The sequence below is a fragment of the Hemibagrus wyckioides genome, linkage group LG21 (genome assembly GCF_019097595.1).
Source record: "Hemibagrus wyckioides isolate EC202008001 linkage group LG21, SWU_Hwy_1.0, whole genome shotgun sequence".
NCBI classification, from domain to species: Eukaryota; Metazoa; Chordata; class Actinopteri; order Siluriformes; family Bagridae; genus Hemibagrus; species Hemibagrus wyckioides.
Window position 1 is genome coordinate 20,957,513 of NC_080730.1, and position 15,673 is coordinate 20,973,185.

Genomic DNA, 15,673 nt, shown 5'->3' on the forward strand with positions numbered 1-15,673 from the left:
ACTCGTATACACACTCACACTTATACACACACTCATATACACACACACACTTATACACACACTCGTATACACACTCATACACTTATACACACACTCGTATACACACTCATACACTTATACACACACTCGTATACACACACACACACTCGTATACACACTCACACTTATACACACACTCATATACACACACACACTTATACACACACTCGTATACACACTCATACACTTATACACACACTCGTATACACACTCATACACTTATACACACACTCGTATACACACACACACACTCGTATACACACTCACACTTATACACACACTCGTATACACACACACACACACGTATACACACATACACTTATACACACACTCGTATACACACACACTCGTATACACACACACACACACGTATACACACATACACTTATACACACACTCGTATACACACACACTCGTATACACACACACACACACGTATACACACATACACTTATACACACACTCGTATACACACACACTCGTATACACACATACACTTGTACACTTTTACACACACAACTTCACATACATACACATGATCAGGCATAACATTATGACCACCTGCCTAATATTGCCAGCCTTCTCTCCCCACGTGCATCAATGAGCCTTGACCGCCCATGACCCTGTCACCGGTTCACCACTGTTCCTTCCTTGGACCACTTTTGATAGATACTGACCACTGCAGACCGGGAACACCCCCCAAGAGCTGCAGTTTTGGAGATGCTCTGATCCAGTGGTCTATCCATCACAATTTGGTCCTTTTGGTCAAACTCGCTCAAATCCTTACACTTGTCCATTTTTCCTGCTTCTAACATCAACTTTGAGGACAAAATGTTGACTTGCTGTCTAATATATCCCACCCACTAACAGGGGCCATGATGAGGAGATCATTAGTCTTATTTACGGGACCTGGCACATAATGGTCATAATGTTATGGCTGATCAGTGTACACACTTATACACACACATACACTTGTAGATAATAAAGCAGGAGTTTCCAAGACACTGGAATGTAGTTAGTCTTGAATTGTGAGAGAGGACAGAGAGAGGTAAGTGATGCTCCTGCAGGATTCCAGTCTGTGGCTCTGCAGCATCTCTAACAGCTCCATCAGACTCCTGGGCAGCTTCATCATCAGACCAGGGTTACTGCAGATTTCTGTCACTGTCACGTCTTCACATTACTCAGAGTGATCACATCACCTGTAGAGATCACTACAAATCTGAGTTTTGGTGTAATTACACACTCTGACCAGCAGATGGCGCCACAATGATGATAATGTTATTGTTTCTCGCTTCTTTATATTTACGCGTTTCTCAAACTTTCTGTATCAGGAACATGATCCTAATTTACAAATCCTGCTCCTTCGAAATATCTACAGTCATAATCTTACAATCACTGCCGGCTTTAATTCCTGACCTCTCCATGGACAGGAGACACAGTGACTTTATTTGTAGACTACTTGTAATTGGATTAAATTCTAGAGAACAGTTCAGTAGCAGTTTAATAACCAAAAGCACACAGACTCCAGGAAGACGCGATGGGACAGAACTCTTTAGATCTACTTTAAACGGTTGTCCCCATGATGTCCACTGTCCACTTATCAGGCTGATGTTACTGACCTTCAGTATTCTACTGTAGCGTCCATGAGAACAGCAGTGCGAGCTATGAAACGCGTGAAAGTGACACTAAAGTTCATGAATCTTCAATCTTTGTTTTGAAGTGTGTGTGCGTGGGTGTGTGGCGTGTGCTTGTGTGTGTGTGTGTGTGTGGCGTGTGCTTGTGTGTGTGTGTGTTTTAGAATGAATTCACCTGTAAACGCACTGATTTTAAAAGCCTCAGCTGCAGTGTTCCCCTCTCCTGTTCTCTCTCTCTCTCTCTCTCTCTCTCTCTCTCTCTCTCTCTCTCTCTCTCTCTCTTTCCAAGGTAGTAAACGAAACTTTGAAACCTTGAGCTCGTGACTGAGAATGACCAATCAGGCGGACCTTTAAATCTGGAAAGGTGAGCATGAAGCTTTAAACTCATTTATGCTTCATCACTGGACCTTAAAGAGCACTCGTGTGGTTTTAAAGCTTTAGTTTCCTAATAAATATAATAATAATAATTTTAATAATAATAAAAAGCTCGGCCAAAAAAATTGTGTTATTTCTTTTATTATCATAGATTTGAGCTAGTTATACCTCATCATCTCAAAAACACTCCAATAATGCCTGACCTCCTGCCCCCTACCCCCTGCCCCTGTGCAGATTATTACTGAACACTGGGTAGTGATCCTGATATCTGGACAGCTGGATTCATTAAATAAATCTGTGTGTGGAAATGTCTTTTTCTAATCTTCATCAACAAACACACTCACCGGGAAAAGATCCACAATAAAGTTACACACCCTCAACTTACAACCTAACTACACTCTCAACCGGTGTCTTAGGCTGTCCTTTAAAGACAGACACACACACACACACACACCCCCTCCACTCTACTCGCGCGCTCAGTCCCCCGCGGTGCATTGAAACCGGTTTATGTAAATGAGTGGTGTTGGTGTTGGAGCCATTTTAATGCGTGACTCTGAGCAGAGCGGAGCTTCATTCACTCTACTGAGTGTGAGTGTGTGTGAGTGTGTGTGAGTGAGAGAGAGAGAGAGAGGGAGGGAGGCTGCAAGGAATAAAAGCCGCGGTTTCTGTTTCTTTAGCTTGCACCGGATTAACGCGCAGCGGAGAGAGAGGAGAAGGAGAGGAAGAGGAGGAGGAGGAGAAGGAGAAGGAGAAGGAGAAGGAGAAGCATGGACGCGTCTCAACAAAGACGGAAAAGAAGTTTTGAATGAATTTGAAGTTGAACAGAAAGTGCAGCAGGAAAATTTCCGAGATGAGGTGGGATTTGTTGCTTTGTGTCCTCGCGTGCTTAAAAGTCCCGACGCGTCTCGTGCACGGTTTCGTGGTGAACCTCCGCGCAAACGCGAAACCGGGCAGCACCATCGCACGCGCTGGGCACCGAGGCTCCGCGTGCGCTCTGGATCAGGTCATCGCTCCGAGGTTCGCGCGGAGTTTTCTTAAAACGGACCCCTCCGAGGGCACGGTGTCCGTCTCGGGGTCTCTGCCCCGCTGCCGCGCTTTACCGGCAAACCCGTTTCCGGTGTACACGGTGACCGACTGCGCGAGCGACGTCCTCGGTTTCAGGCACCTTTTAATCAGACAGTACCACGTGCGTGTCCACGGGAAGGACTGCCAGACCAAACCTGAATGCAGCGAAAGATGGGACATGGAGGTAATATCTTTGTTGAACCTGCACGAGCAGGACACTAAATGTCACGAGCCCGGACGTGCACTCTTTCACATACAGGAAGTGTTACCTTTACAGACAGGTTCAGTTTGTAACGTAAGCAGTACTTCTTTTTATGTATCTGGTGGTGAACTGTTCGTATCTGAGCCTCTCTGCTTGGAGCGTGGCACACTGGTGGAGTTCGATCTGCGCTGCCAGGGACAAGAGCCAGAAACAGTCATTTCCATGCACTGGCGCATCGGTCAGGGTTCCTTCAGGAAAACTTACCTGGAACGGTTACTGTCCAAAGTGGCGGCTCGGAGTGATTCGGGTTTGCTTAGCAGGAAAAAGAGGAATACAAAGACAAACGCCAGCCCGCAGTTTCAGCCTCCCATGTACCAAGTGTCAGTACCAGAAAACAGACCCACAGGAACGTCCGTGGTCACCCTGAGGGCGACGGATCCGGATGAAGGAGAGGCGGGACGTCTGGAATATTCCATCGAAGCTCTTTTTGACAGCCGTTCCAACAGCCTCTTCACCGTGGATCCTGCAAGCGGATTAGTGTCCACCATAGAGGAACTGGACCGAGAGACCAAGGACACCCACGTTTTCAGAGTGACTGCCGTGGATCATGGTTCACCGCGCCGCACTGCCATGGCAACTCTGACCGTAACCGTGAGCGACACAAACGACCACAACCCAGTGTTTGAACAGCAGGACTACAAAGAGAGTGTACGGGAAAACCTGGAGATCGGCTACGAAGTGCTCACGGTGCGAGCCACGGACGGAGATGCCCCAGTGAATGGCAACATTCTGTACAACATCCTGAACAGCAACGGATCCAACGATGTTTTCGAGATCGACTCGCGTTCCGGAGTGATTCGGACCCGTGGACCTGTGGATCGAGAAAAGGTCGAGTCTTTCGTGCTTCTTGTTGAAGCTAACGATCAAGGTCGTACCCCCGGACCTCGTAGTGCGACGGCGACTGTGCACATCGTGGTGGAGGATGACAACGACAACGCGCCGCAATTTAGTGAGAAACGCTACATTGTGCAAGTACCAGAAGATCTAACGCCCAATACAGAGATCCTGCAAGTGAACGCAACCGATCAGGACCGCGGCAGCAACGCCGTGGTTCATTTTAGCATCATGAGCGGTAACACTAGAGGACAGTTTTATATCGATGCACAAACTGGGAAGTTGGACCTTGTTAGCCAGCTGGACTATGAGACAAATAAAGAATACACTCTGCGAATCAGGGCTCAGGACGGTGGACGCCCACCTTTGTCCAACATCTCTGGCCTGGTGACGGTGCAGGTCTTGGACGTGAATGACAACGCTCCGATTTTTGTCAGCACACCTTTCCAGGCCACAGTTCTGGAAAACGTCCCCCTGGGATACTCGGTTTTACACATCCAGGCCGTGGACGCGGACTCTGGAGACAACTCCAGACTGGAATACCAGCTCACGGAGATGACACCAAATTTCCCATTTGCGATAAACAACAGCACCGGGTGGATTGTAGTGGCAGCAGAGCTAGACCGAGAGAGCGTGGACTTCTACAGCTTTGGAGTGGAGGCTCGAGATCATGGCACCCCCGCAATGTCCTCCGCCGCTAGCATCAGCATGACCGTCTTGGACGTTAACGACAACAACCCAGAGTTCACCCAAAAAGCCTACTACATGCGTCTAAATGAGGACGCCACCGTCGGGACAAGTGTGGTGACCGTTTCCGCAGTGGATCGAGACATCAACAGCGTAGTGACCTATCAGATCTCTAGCGGAAACACCAGAAACCGCTTCTCCATCACCAGCCAGAGTGGAGGAGGACTCATCACGCTCGCACTTCCGCTGGATTATAAACTGGAGAGGCAGTACGTTCTGAGCGTAACTGCTTCTGACGGGACACGTTTCGACATGGCTAAGGTGTACATCAATGTCACGGATGCTAACACGCACCGCCCTGTTTTTCAAAGCTCACATTACACCGTCAACATTAACGAGGACCGGCCAGTGGGTACCACTGTCGTGGTGATCAGCGCCACGGACGAGGACACAGGTGAGAATGCACGCATCACATACTACATGGATGACAGCATTCCACAGTTTAGCATCGACCCAGATTCAGGTGGCGTGACAACGCAGATGGAGCTGGACTATGAAGATCAGGTGTCTTACACGCTGGCCATCACGGCTCGAGACAACGGAATACCGCAGAAATCTGATACCACCTACCTGGAGATTCTGGTGAATGACGTAAATGATAACGCACCCAGATTCCTGAGGGATCGTTACCTGGGCTCTGTAATGGAGGACGTACCTGTGTATACAAGTGTAGTCCAGGTTTCAGCTACAGATCAGGACTCGGGCTTAAACGGTCGGGTTTTTTACACTTTCCAGGGGGGCGATGACGGTGACGGTGACTTCATCATCGAGTCTACGTCAGGAATTGTTCGCACTCTGAGGCGACTGGATCGCGAGAACACTGCCATCTATAACTTGCAGGCTTTTGCTGTGGATAAAGGACTTCCTGCTCTGAAAACCTCAGTGGTCATTCAAGTGACAATCCTGGATGTAAACGACAACCCGCCCGTGTTTGAGAAGGACGAGTTTGACATCTTTGTGGAGGAAAACAGTCCCATCGGTCTGGTTGTGGCCCACATCTCGGCCACAGACCCTGACGAGGGAAGCAACGCCCAGATCATGTACCAGATCGTTGAGGGGAACATCCCGGAGGTGTTCCAACTAGACATTTTCACAGGTGAGCTCATGGCCCTGACGGATTTGGACTACGAGGCTCGATCTGAATATGTCATCGTGGTCCAGGCCACCTCTGCTCCCCTGGTCAGCCGAGCCACCGTGCACATCAGGCTCATCGACAGGAATGACAACCCGCCCGTCCTGAAGAACTTCCAGATTATTTTCAACAACTACGTGAGGGAAGAATCCAGCAGCTTCCCGATGGGGATGATTGGAAAAATACCAGCCTATGATCCGGATGTATCGGATCAGCTGAGCTACAGGTTTGAGGCAGGAAATGAGCTGCACCTGCTGATCCTGAACCACACCACCGGAGAGATACGACTCAGCCGAGACCTGGACAACAACCGACCGCTAGAGGCCTCCATGAAGATCGCCGTCTCAGGTGAGAATTGCTGGAACACACACACACAAGAATCTCACCTGAATGTATTTTATAAACAGTGTTAGATATTTGATTTTCTCAAACTGCTTAATGAGGAGTGTTGATGTTCTGAGGATGTTCCTCTGTGGTTCTTAATGTGTGTCATGTTTGGAATGATATTTCAGTCCAGATTAATGGAGATTTTAAACCAGTTTTGTAGTGGATAAAACTCAGTTTTTGGTTCTTTATGGTTCTAATCCTCGTTACGTTCTCCACAGTTAGCAGGCATGTTTGTTTCTGTAGAGGTAGCTCTGAGGTATCACTTCCTAAGAGGAACTTCATAGGTGTTGATTGTAACCCATCTGTTGCATTGCTCAGAAGTATTGACCCCCTCTACCACATCCACACCAGATGTTAGATTTTTAGCAGATGTCATTAGGTCTAAAGTGTGATTACATAATCATCTTCACTGTGTCCTAATGAGATGTTCTAATGCAGTCTGTGAGAGCTGTGTGAGTCTCGAGGAGTGTCACGCTTCACAACATCTGACTGATTTACACTCAGCTAACCGAGAAACACGTTACACACCAAACCTGCACACTGAAATCTCTGATAAATATCATGTTACATAATCCACAGGGCTGCTGCAGGTTCGTCCTCGGACTGTAGGAGGATTTTGAGTCGGAATTTCCCTGTGAGCGGTGTGTTTTTAGACCAAAGCAGGGATTAGTGTGTGTGTGTGTGTGTGTGTGTGTGTGTGTGTGTGTGTGTGTGTGTGTGTGGTAGTATTGTGTGTATTGTTCCTAACTCACACAGCATTGTGCAGTTGTCTGACACTTAGATGGCTGATGATTGCTTGTGTTCTGTGCGTTCTGTCTAAAGAGGAATTCATGAAGGGACGTCTCACAGTAAGAACACTGAGACACGGGTTCAGTCATTGCTTTCGGTGTGTGTGTATTGCTGTAGTGTTCTTGAAACCTTCTGTTGTTGATTTTACAAAGCTTTAGGGTTCCCCAGAGAGAAAAATCAATAAACCTGTAGGATGGTGAATGTTTTTGTATTTAATTTGGTGGGTACGAGTCTCCGGGTTTTTTCCCAAGCTGTTCTTTCACACACTCAGTCCAGTCGTCTGTCTTCGTCTCGTCACGGGTTCACCCACAGAAAGAGACTTCCAACTTAGACTATTTTGTCTAAAGCAGGTCCTTTATGTCCTGAGGCCGACCTTACCTCCATGTCCTCGCTCCTTCCCCGTGAGCTTGGGGTGATTTCTCACAGCATTTAGTGTTCAGATTCACAGTCACACAGGCAGAAAGCAGCAGTTTCAGTAAAATCAAATGTTCACAAGGTCCCTGAGATCTGGATGTGTTTCAGCGCTCTTGGTTGGAGACCGATTCTGGAGGGCTGAGTTCTGCTGGAGTTTAGTTCGGATTCAGGATCGTTTCACTCAAGAGCTTGTTAGAGTTGCACATGATGGCAAAGCCTGTTATTATCACTCGAGTCCCTCAGGGGCCCTAGAGGAGGGAGGGAGGGAGCGAGGGAAGGAGTGAACGAGTGAAGGAGGGAAGGTTCCTGCTGACAGATGAGCTCTGTGTGTGTGTGTGTGTGTGTGTGTGTGTGTATGGGTCGATTCGGACCGAGGGCTCGGTCAGGGGCAACAGCTTGGTCCTTGTCCTGACCAATCAGAACACAGGAAAGCTGCTCGCCTCACACCTGCTGGTAGAGAAAGGGCAAGAGGGTGATGGGGGGTGAAGGAACACGAGATGTCTTAATTCCTTTATTAGGTGTCTGTGTGATGATGTCATATAATCTCTTATACTCTATTATAGAACCAGAGTAGAGTGATAACCTTCCTGTTCAGATTCATCTGCAGACACATGAGATCAGACACATGAGATCCTGCGAGACGAAGACAGAGAGCCCTGTCCTCAGGACCATCACAAACAGACAAACTGACTTTTCTCACACACACACACACACACACACACCTGTGACCGCTGCTGTATTAAATGAAATCAGTGAGAAGAGTGAAAATGTCTGGAAAATAATTGAAAGAAGTAAAAATGTGAGTCTGATGAAGAGAAGTGTGAGACTGGAAGAGAAGGAAAGATGGACAGAAGTGAGAAAGGAATGAATCGGGGGGGGTGAATGAGAGACTTTACAATCCTTTATTGTATACAAGACACATTATAAACAAACAAACAAACAAACAAACAAACATTTCAGCAGATTAATTCAAACAGTGAAGAGTGGGTTCGGGGGTGGGGGGGGATTGATAGAGGTGTAAATGTGAATTCTGAACATAGTTGAGTATTGTATCTCTCTCTCTCTCTGTCTCTCTCTCCCTTTCTCTCTCTCTCTCTCTCTCTCTCTCTCTCTCTCTGTCTCTCTCTCCCTTTCTCTCTCTCTCTCTCTCTCTCTCTCTGTCTCTCTCTCTCTCTCTCCCTTTCTCTCTCTCTCTCTCCTTCTCTTTCTCTCTCTCCCTTTCTCTCTTTCTCTCTCTGTCTCTCTCTCTCTCCCTCTCTCTCCTCCTCTGTCTCTCTCTCTCCCTCTCTCTCTCTCTCCCTTTCTCTCTCTCTCTCTCTGTCTGTCTCTCTCTCGCTCCTCCTCCTCCTCTGTCTCTCTCTCTCTCTCTCTCTCTCTCTCTCTCTCTCTGTCTCTCGCTCCTCCTCCTCCTCTGTCTCTCTCTCTCTCTCTCTCTCTCTCTCTCTCTCTCTCTCTCTCTGTCTCTCGCTCCTCCTCCTCCTCTGTCTCTCTCTCTCTCTCTCTGTCTGTCTCTCTCTCTCTCTCTCCCTCTCTCTCTCTCTCTCCTCCTCTGTCTGTCTCTCTCTCCTCCTCTGTCTGTCTCTCTCTCTCTCTCTCTCCCTTTGTCTCTCTCTCTCCTCTGTCTCTCTCGGTCTCTCTCTCTCTCGCTCCTCCTCCTCCTCTGTCTCTCTCTCTCTCTCTCTCTCTCTCTCTCTGTCTCTCTCTCCTCCTCCTCCTCTGTCTCTCTCTCTCTCTCTCTGTCTGTCTGTCTCTCTCTCTCTCTCTCCCTCTCTCTCTCTCTCTCCTCCTCTGTCTGTCTCTCTCTCCTCCTCTGTCTGTCTCTCTCTCTCTCTCTCTCTCTCTCTCCCTTTGTCTCTCTCTCTCCTCTGTCTCTCTCGGTCTCTCTCTCTCTCGCTCCTCCTCCTTCTCTGTCTCTGTCTCTCTCTCTCTCCCTCTTTCAGTCGTTTATTCTCGGGAGTCATTAGTCAAAGGCTCTGTTGGAATGTGAGAACTCAGTTTTTCTTTTTTCTTGTCCAAGCCCTCCCTCGCTCTCTCCCATATCACCTCTCTCTCTCTTTCTCTCTGTGTCATTTCATCCAGCTATAACTCTTCTTGTCCTTTCTTTAAGTTTCTCCCCCCGACCTCTCGGTGCCCCCCCACCCCCACCCCCTCTCACTGTGAAGAGAGAATGGTGAAGAGAAATGCTTTGTTAAGTCTGTGGTTGTCATAGTGACCTCAGCGATGCCTGAGAAATGCATGATGGGTGGGGATGTGTGTGTGTGTGTGTGTTGGGGTGTTCTTTTGTGCAAAGTTGTGTGTTTGGGGGTTGGGTGTGTGTGTGTGTGTGTGTGTGTGTGTGTGTATGTGTTATAAGGAGATGTGGAATATCCAGCATGAGTTCATGACCTGTAGCAGACGGGACGTTATTAGAACCTTCAGCAAGGTTAGAAAAATAACGTTTCTGCAACGTTCAGGAACTCTGTGATGTAGCGGTCAGTTTGCAGGATGTTCCCAGTGACACCAAAAATAATGCAGAGGTATAAAAATGAGTGCTGATGTTCTTGATAAAGCTGCAGAGGTGTTGTAGAATATCTATAACACAATTTATAAAAGTTTATATAAGTTTTTCTAAAAAACGTCATAATCACGCTAAAACTCTTTTGCTAAAGCTGTTCACTGATGTTCACTAGCTGACCAGATCCTCTGGTCATGTACAGGAAAGCTGGTCTTGCTGAGCCCAGTATACCAACTGTACATTAGCTAAAGTCATGAAGATGAAGTGTGTGTGTGTGTACTTCAGATAATCTGTACATATCTTTTTAACCCTGGCCACTGATTATGTCCATTGCACAGATGTATCATAGGCTGGATGACCGACATGTTTGATTCTAAGACACAGAATTCCACTCACTGTAATACACACACACACACACACACACACAGGTGTTAAGCTTCTTTTAGTCTGTGTTTAGATACTGTATGACACCCGAGTGTCATGTTTGTGTATCACAGTGATGTGAAAAGCAGGTATGAGTCTGTGACTGTGTGTGTGTGTGTGTGTGTGTGTGTGCAAACCCTGACTTCCTGCTGTTGGATCATTCCACAATAACTCTCTCTGCTCTGTTGATTTGGTAGTCAGGATGTGTGGGACATGGCATCATCTGTGTGTGTGTGTGTGTGTATGCAACAAAGCAGTAGGATTAGGGGTGGCTTATTAAACCAGTTGACACATTCGGGTGACCCTGCTTTGTGTGTATGTGTGTGTGTGTGTGTGTGTGTGTGTAAGAGAGTCTGGGTTTGAGGTGTGTTTGGTCTTCTGATCTAGCCCCACCCCCAGTAGTGACATCACCAATACTGTTCCACTGGCATAAGTATCAGTACTTCTGACAGGACTGTTAGCTGAACATTTAGCATCCAACAGAATGTGACACACGACTGGTCAGCTGGTCAGCATTCCACTGAGGTTCTGAAAGAGCGAGTGAGGCAGCAGTGATCAACTCTCACTGTCCAGTAAAAAAGATGAAATAAAATAATGCAGGATAAACTCTGACACTCTGGAATTAATGTCACTCTGAGTGTTTAAGGAAAACCTCACAGTTTCTTTTTAATGTAAAAAGAATTCAGACTGTTAATGAAGAGAGAAGAAAACGTGTGTTTTAGCGATTGTGTGGTGGATTTGAGAGAGAACTGAGGCAGGTCTGAGGCAGAACTGAGGCAGAATGATCCAGAAGGTCAACATTTACCTACTGAAACATTAGCAAGAAAAAACTCTGTACTTACAGAATTACAATCTGTTTACACGTAGCTTCTACTGCTAACACAGCTAACTGCAGTGTTGATGCTAACTCTGAGCGCTGCTGAAGGATTTCAGTTATTCAAGTGGTGACCTTCACAGGGACACTAACCAGCTCGTATCTGTAATATAACTTATTAAATAGCACGCTGTTGGACGCTAGCTAGCTACAAGTGAAGTGGTCAGTTCTGTATTTTGTGTAGCTAGATGCTAACCACAGGCGTCGTGTTAAATCACTCGTGTGTTAAATCGTATTCACGTCTCTAAACACTAAATGAATTCCAGACTTGTTCACGTAGCTGAGGTTAGTGGGAACCGGCCGGTGGTTGTCATGGTAACGTATCTATATACTGACTTGGGATAAAGTGGAATAAAGTGAGATCTGAAATCTGACTGAAGGAAGCTAATTTACTTTCAGTTAGCTACCTGGCTATTAGCTAATGGTCATGATATTAGCAAGGAGCTAGGGCATTTCTAATCTGCATATTCATGTACACATGTAGATTGTGGTATTGTGATGAAGATGATGATGATGACGAAGATGATGACGAAGATGATGATGAAGATGATGATGAAGATGATGATGATGTTGATAAAGATGATGATGAAGATGATGAAGCATAGCGAAGATCCCTGTTAGTCGATTCTTGGAGAACAAGTGAGACTCAGAATATTAGAGATATCAGAGATACTGTGTTACTATTTTTTGTGGCTAACTGGGCAGATGGTGTGTGTCTGTGTGTGTGTGTGTGTGTGTGTGTGTGTTTGGGGAGGAGGGGTGGGTGTATGTGACATCTTTCTTATTCAGCAGCTCTCAGCAAATACAAGGCAAAAGTCCCATTGCTGCCAATCTCTTTCTCACACACACACAGACACACACACACCAGCAGGTCAACACACTGCATGCCTCAACAGTTTAGTGTGTGTGTGTGTGTGTGTGTGTGTGTTTAATATGCTAATTTAAGCCTATTCATGAGGACACTTGGGTCACCATGGCTGTTCTTCTCTGTCTCATAATAGGCAGAAATTTGAAGAATGAAGCCACACTCTATTGAATCACTTTCTATTGAATCACTTTCTACTGAATCACTTTCTATTGAATCACTTTCTACTGTATCACTTTCTATTGAATCACTTTCTATTGAATCACTTTCTACTGAATCACTTTCTACTGAATCACTTTCTATTGAATCACTTTCTACTGTATCACTTTCTATTGAATCACTTTCTACTGAATCACACAGCTGTGTTTTTTCTCAAAAGCTGCTAATGGTGACACCTGCGCGCTCTCTCTCTCTCTCTCTCTTTCTCAAATACTCTTGGACAAATACTACCAGATGCAGCACTGAGGTCATTTATACTAATTTATAGCCACACACACACCATACATCCTGACCAACAGGACACGCGCACACACACACGCACGCACACCCACCCACCCACACACGCGCGCACACACACACACACCAGGTTTGTATTTGTGATATGAATACACCCTTCACCTCTCATGGGAGTCTCCTGTCTGGGTTTGTAGGTTATTCTATAATAATCGAAGTGGAAAACACACACACAGTCACATAGAGGTAACATAGAGGTGTGTGTGTCTCAGGGATGTGTGTGTGTGTGTCTCAGGGATGTGTGTGTGTGTGTCTCAGGGAGGTGTGTGTGTCTCAGGGAGGTGTGTGTGTGTGTCTCAGGGATGTGTGTGTGTGTGTGTCTCAGGGATGTGTGTGTGTGTGTCTCAGGGATGTGTGTGTGTCTCAGGGAGGTGTGTGTGTGTCTCAGGGATGTGTGTGTGTCTCAGGGGTGTGTGTGTGTGTGTCTCAGGGGTGTGTGTGTGTGTCTCAGGGAGGTGTGTGTGTGTCTCAGGGAGGTGTGTGTGTGTGTCTCAGGGAGGTGTGTGTGTGTGTGTGTCTCAGGGATGTGTGTGTGTCTCAGGGATGTGTGTGTGTGTGTGTCTCAGGGATGTGTGTGTGTGTGTGTGTGTCTCAGGGATGTGTGTGTGTCTCAGGGATGTGTGTGTGTGTCTCAGGGATGTGTGTGTGTGTGTGTGTGTGTGTGTGTCTCAGGGATGTGTGTGTGTGTGTGTGTGTGTGTGTGTGTCTCAGGGATGTGTGTGTGTGTGTGTCTCAGGGATGTGTGTGTGTGTGTGTGTGTGTGTCTCAGGGATGTGTGTGTGTGTGTGTGTGTGTCTCAGGGATGTGTGTGTGTGTGTGTGTGTCTCAGGGATGTGTGTGTGTGTCTCAGGGATGTGTGTGTGTGTGTGTGTGTGTCTCAGGGATGTGTGTGTGTGTGTGTGTGTGTGTGTGTCTCAGGGATGTGTGTGTGTGTGTGTCTCAGGGATGTGTGTGTGTGTGTGTGTGTGTGTGTGTCTCAGGGATGTGTGTGTGTGTGTGTGTGTCTCAGGGATGTGTGTGTGTGTGTGTGTGTCTCAGGGGTGTGTGTGTGTGTGTGTGTGTCTCAGGGATGTGTGTGTGTGTGTCTCAGGGATGTGTGTGTGTGTGTGTGTCTCAGGGATGTGTGTGTGTGTGTGTGTCTCAGAGATGTGTGTGTGTGTGTCTCAGGGATGTGTGTGTGTGTGTGTGTGTGTGTGTGTGTGTGTGTGTGTCTCAGGGATGTGTGTGTGTGTGTGTGTGTGTGTCTCAGGGATGTGTGTGTGTGTGTGTGTCTCAGGGATGTGTGTGTGTGTGTGTGTCTCAGGGATGTGTGTGTGTGTGTGTGTCTCAGGGGTGTGTGTGTGTGTGTGTGTCTCAGGGGTGTGTGTGTGTGTGTGTGTGTGTCTCAGGGGTGTGTGTGTGTGTGTGTGTGTCTCAGGGATGTGTGTGTGTGTGTGTGTGTGTCTCAGGGGTGTGTGTGTGTGTGTGTGTGTGTCTCAGGGGTGTGTGTGTGTGTGTGTGTGTGTCTCAGGGATGTGTGTGTGTGTGTGTGTCTCAGGGATGTGTGTGTGTGTGTGTGTCTCAGGGATGTGTGTGTGTGTGTGTGTGTGTGTGTGTGTGTGTCTCAGGGATGTGTGTGTGTGTGTGTGTGTGTCTCAGGGATGTGTGTGTGTGTCTCAGGGATGTGTGTGTGTGTGTGTGTGTGTGTGTCTCAGGGGTGTGTGTGTGTGTGTGTCTCAGGGATGTGTGTGTGTGTGTGTGTGTCTCAGGCATGTGTGTGTGTGTGTGTCTCAGGGGTGTGTGTGTGTCTCAGGGGTGTGTGTGTGTGTCTCAGGGGTGTGTGTGTGTGTGTGTGTGTGTCTCAGGGATGTGTGTGTGTGTGTCTCAGGGATGTGTGTGTGTGTGTGTCTCAGGGATGTGTGTGTGTGTGTGTGTGTGTGTCTCAGGGATGTGTGTGTGTGTGTGTGTGTGTGTCTCAGGGATGTGTGTGTCTCAGGGATGTGTGTGTGTGTCTCAGGGATGTGTGTGTGTGTGTGTGTCTCAGGGATGTGTGTGTGTGTGTGTGTCTCAGGGATGTGTGTGTGTGTGTGTGTGTGTGTGTCTCAGGGATGTGTGTGTGTGTGTCTCAGGGATGTGTGTGTGTGTGTCTCAGGGATGTGTGTGTGTGTGTCTCAGGGATGTGTGTGTGTCTCAGGGATGTGTGTGTGTGTCTCAGGCATGTGTGTGTGTGTGTGTCTCAGGCATGTGTGTGTGTGTGTGTCTCAGGGATGTGTGTGTGTGTCTCAGGCATGTGTGTGTGTGTGTGTCTCAGGCATGTGTGTGTGTGTGTGTGTCTCAGGGGTGTGTGTGTGTGTCTCAGGGGTGTGTGTGTGTGTCTCAGGGGTGTGTGTGTGTGTGTGTCTCAGGGATGTGTGTGTGTGTCTCAGGGATGTGTGTGTGTGTCTCAGGGATGTGTGTGTGTGTGTCTCAGGGAGGTGTGTGTGTGTGTGTGTCTCAGGGAGGTGTGTGTGTGTGTGTCTCAGGGAGGTGTGTGTGTGTGTGTGTCTCAGGGAGGTGTGTGTGTGTGTGTGTCTCAGGGAGGTGTGTGTGTGTGTGTCTCAGGGAGGTGTGTGTGTGTGTGTGTCTCAGGGAGGTGTGTGTGTGTGTGTGTGTGTGTCTCAGGGAGGTGTGTGTGTGTGTGTGTCTCAGGGAGGTGTGTGTGTGTGTCAGGGAGGTGTGTGTGTGTGTGTGTCTCAGGGAGGTGTGTGTGTGTGTGTGTCTCAGGGAGGTGTGTGTGTGTGTGTCTCAGGGAGGTGTGTGTGGCTCAGGGAGGTGTGTGTGTGTGTGTGTGTGTGTGTGTCTCAGGGA

At 47.6% G+C, this 15,673-nt stretch overlaps 1 protein-coding gene across 1 annotated transcript in view; it reads left to right on the forward strand.

Moving 5' to 3' along the window:
* The first annotated feature begins 2,538 nt into the window (after nucleotides 1-2,538).
* celsr2 (cadherin, EGF LAG seven-pass G-type receptor 2) overlaps nucleotides 2,539-15,673 on the forward strand; it is a 94,297-nt gene continuing 81,162 nt past the window's right edge. Inside the window, exon 1 of the mRNA XM_058374123.1 lies at nucleotides 2,539-6,436. Within this exon, the coding sequence (XP_058230106.1) occupies nucleotides 2,854-6,436 (3,583 nt within the window). The 5' untranslated portion in view covers nucleotides 2,539-2,853. The remainder of the gene's footprint in view (nucleotides 6,437-15,673) is intronic.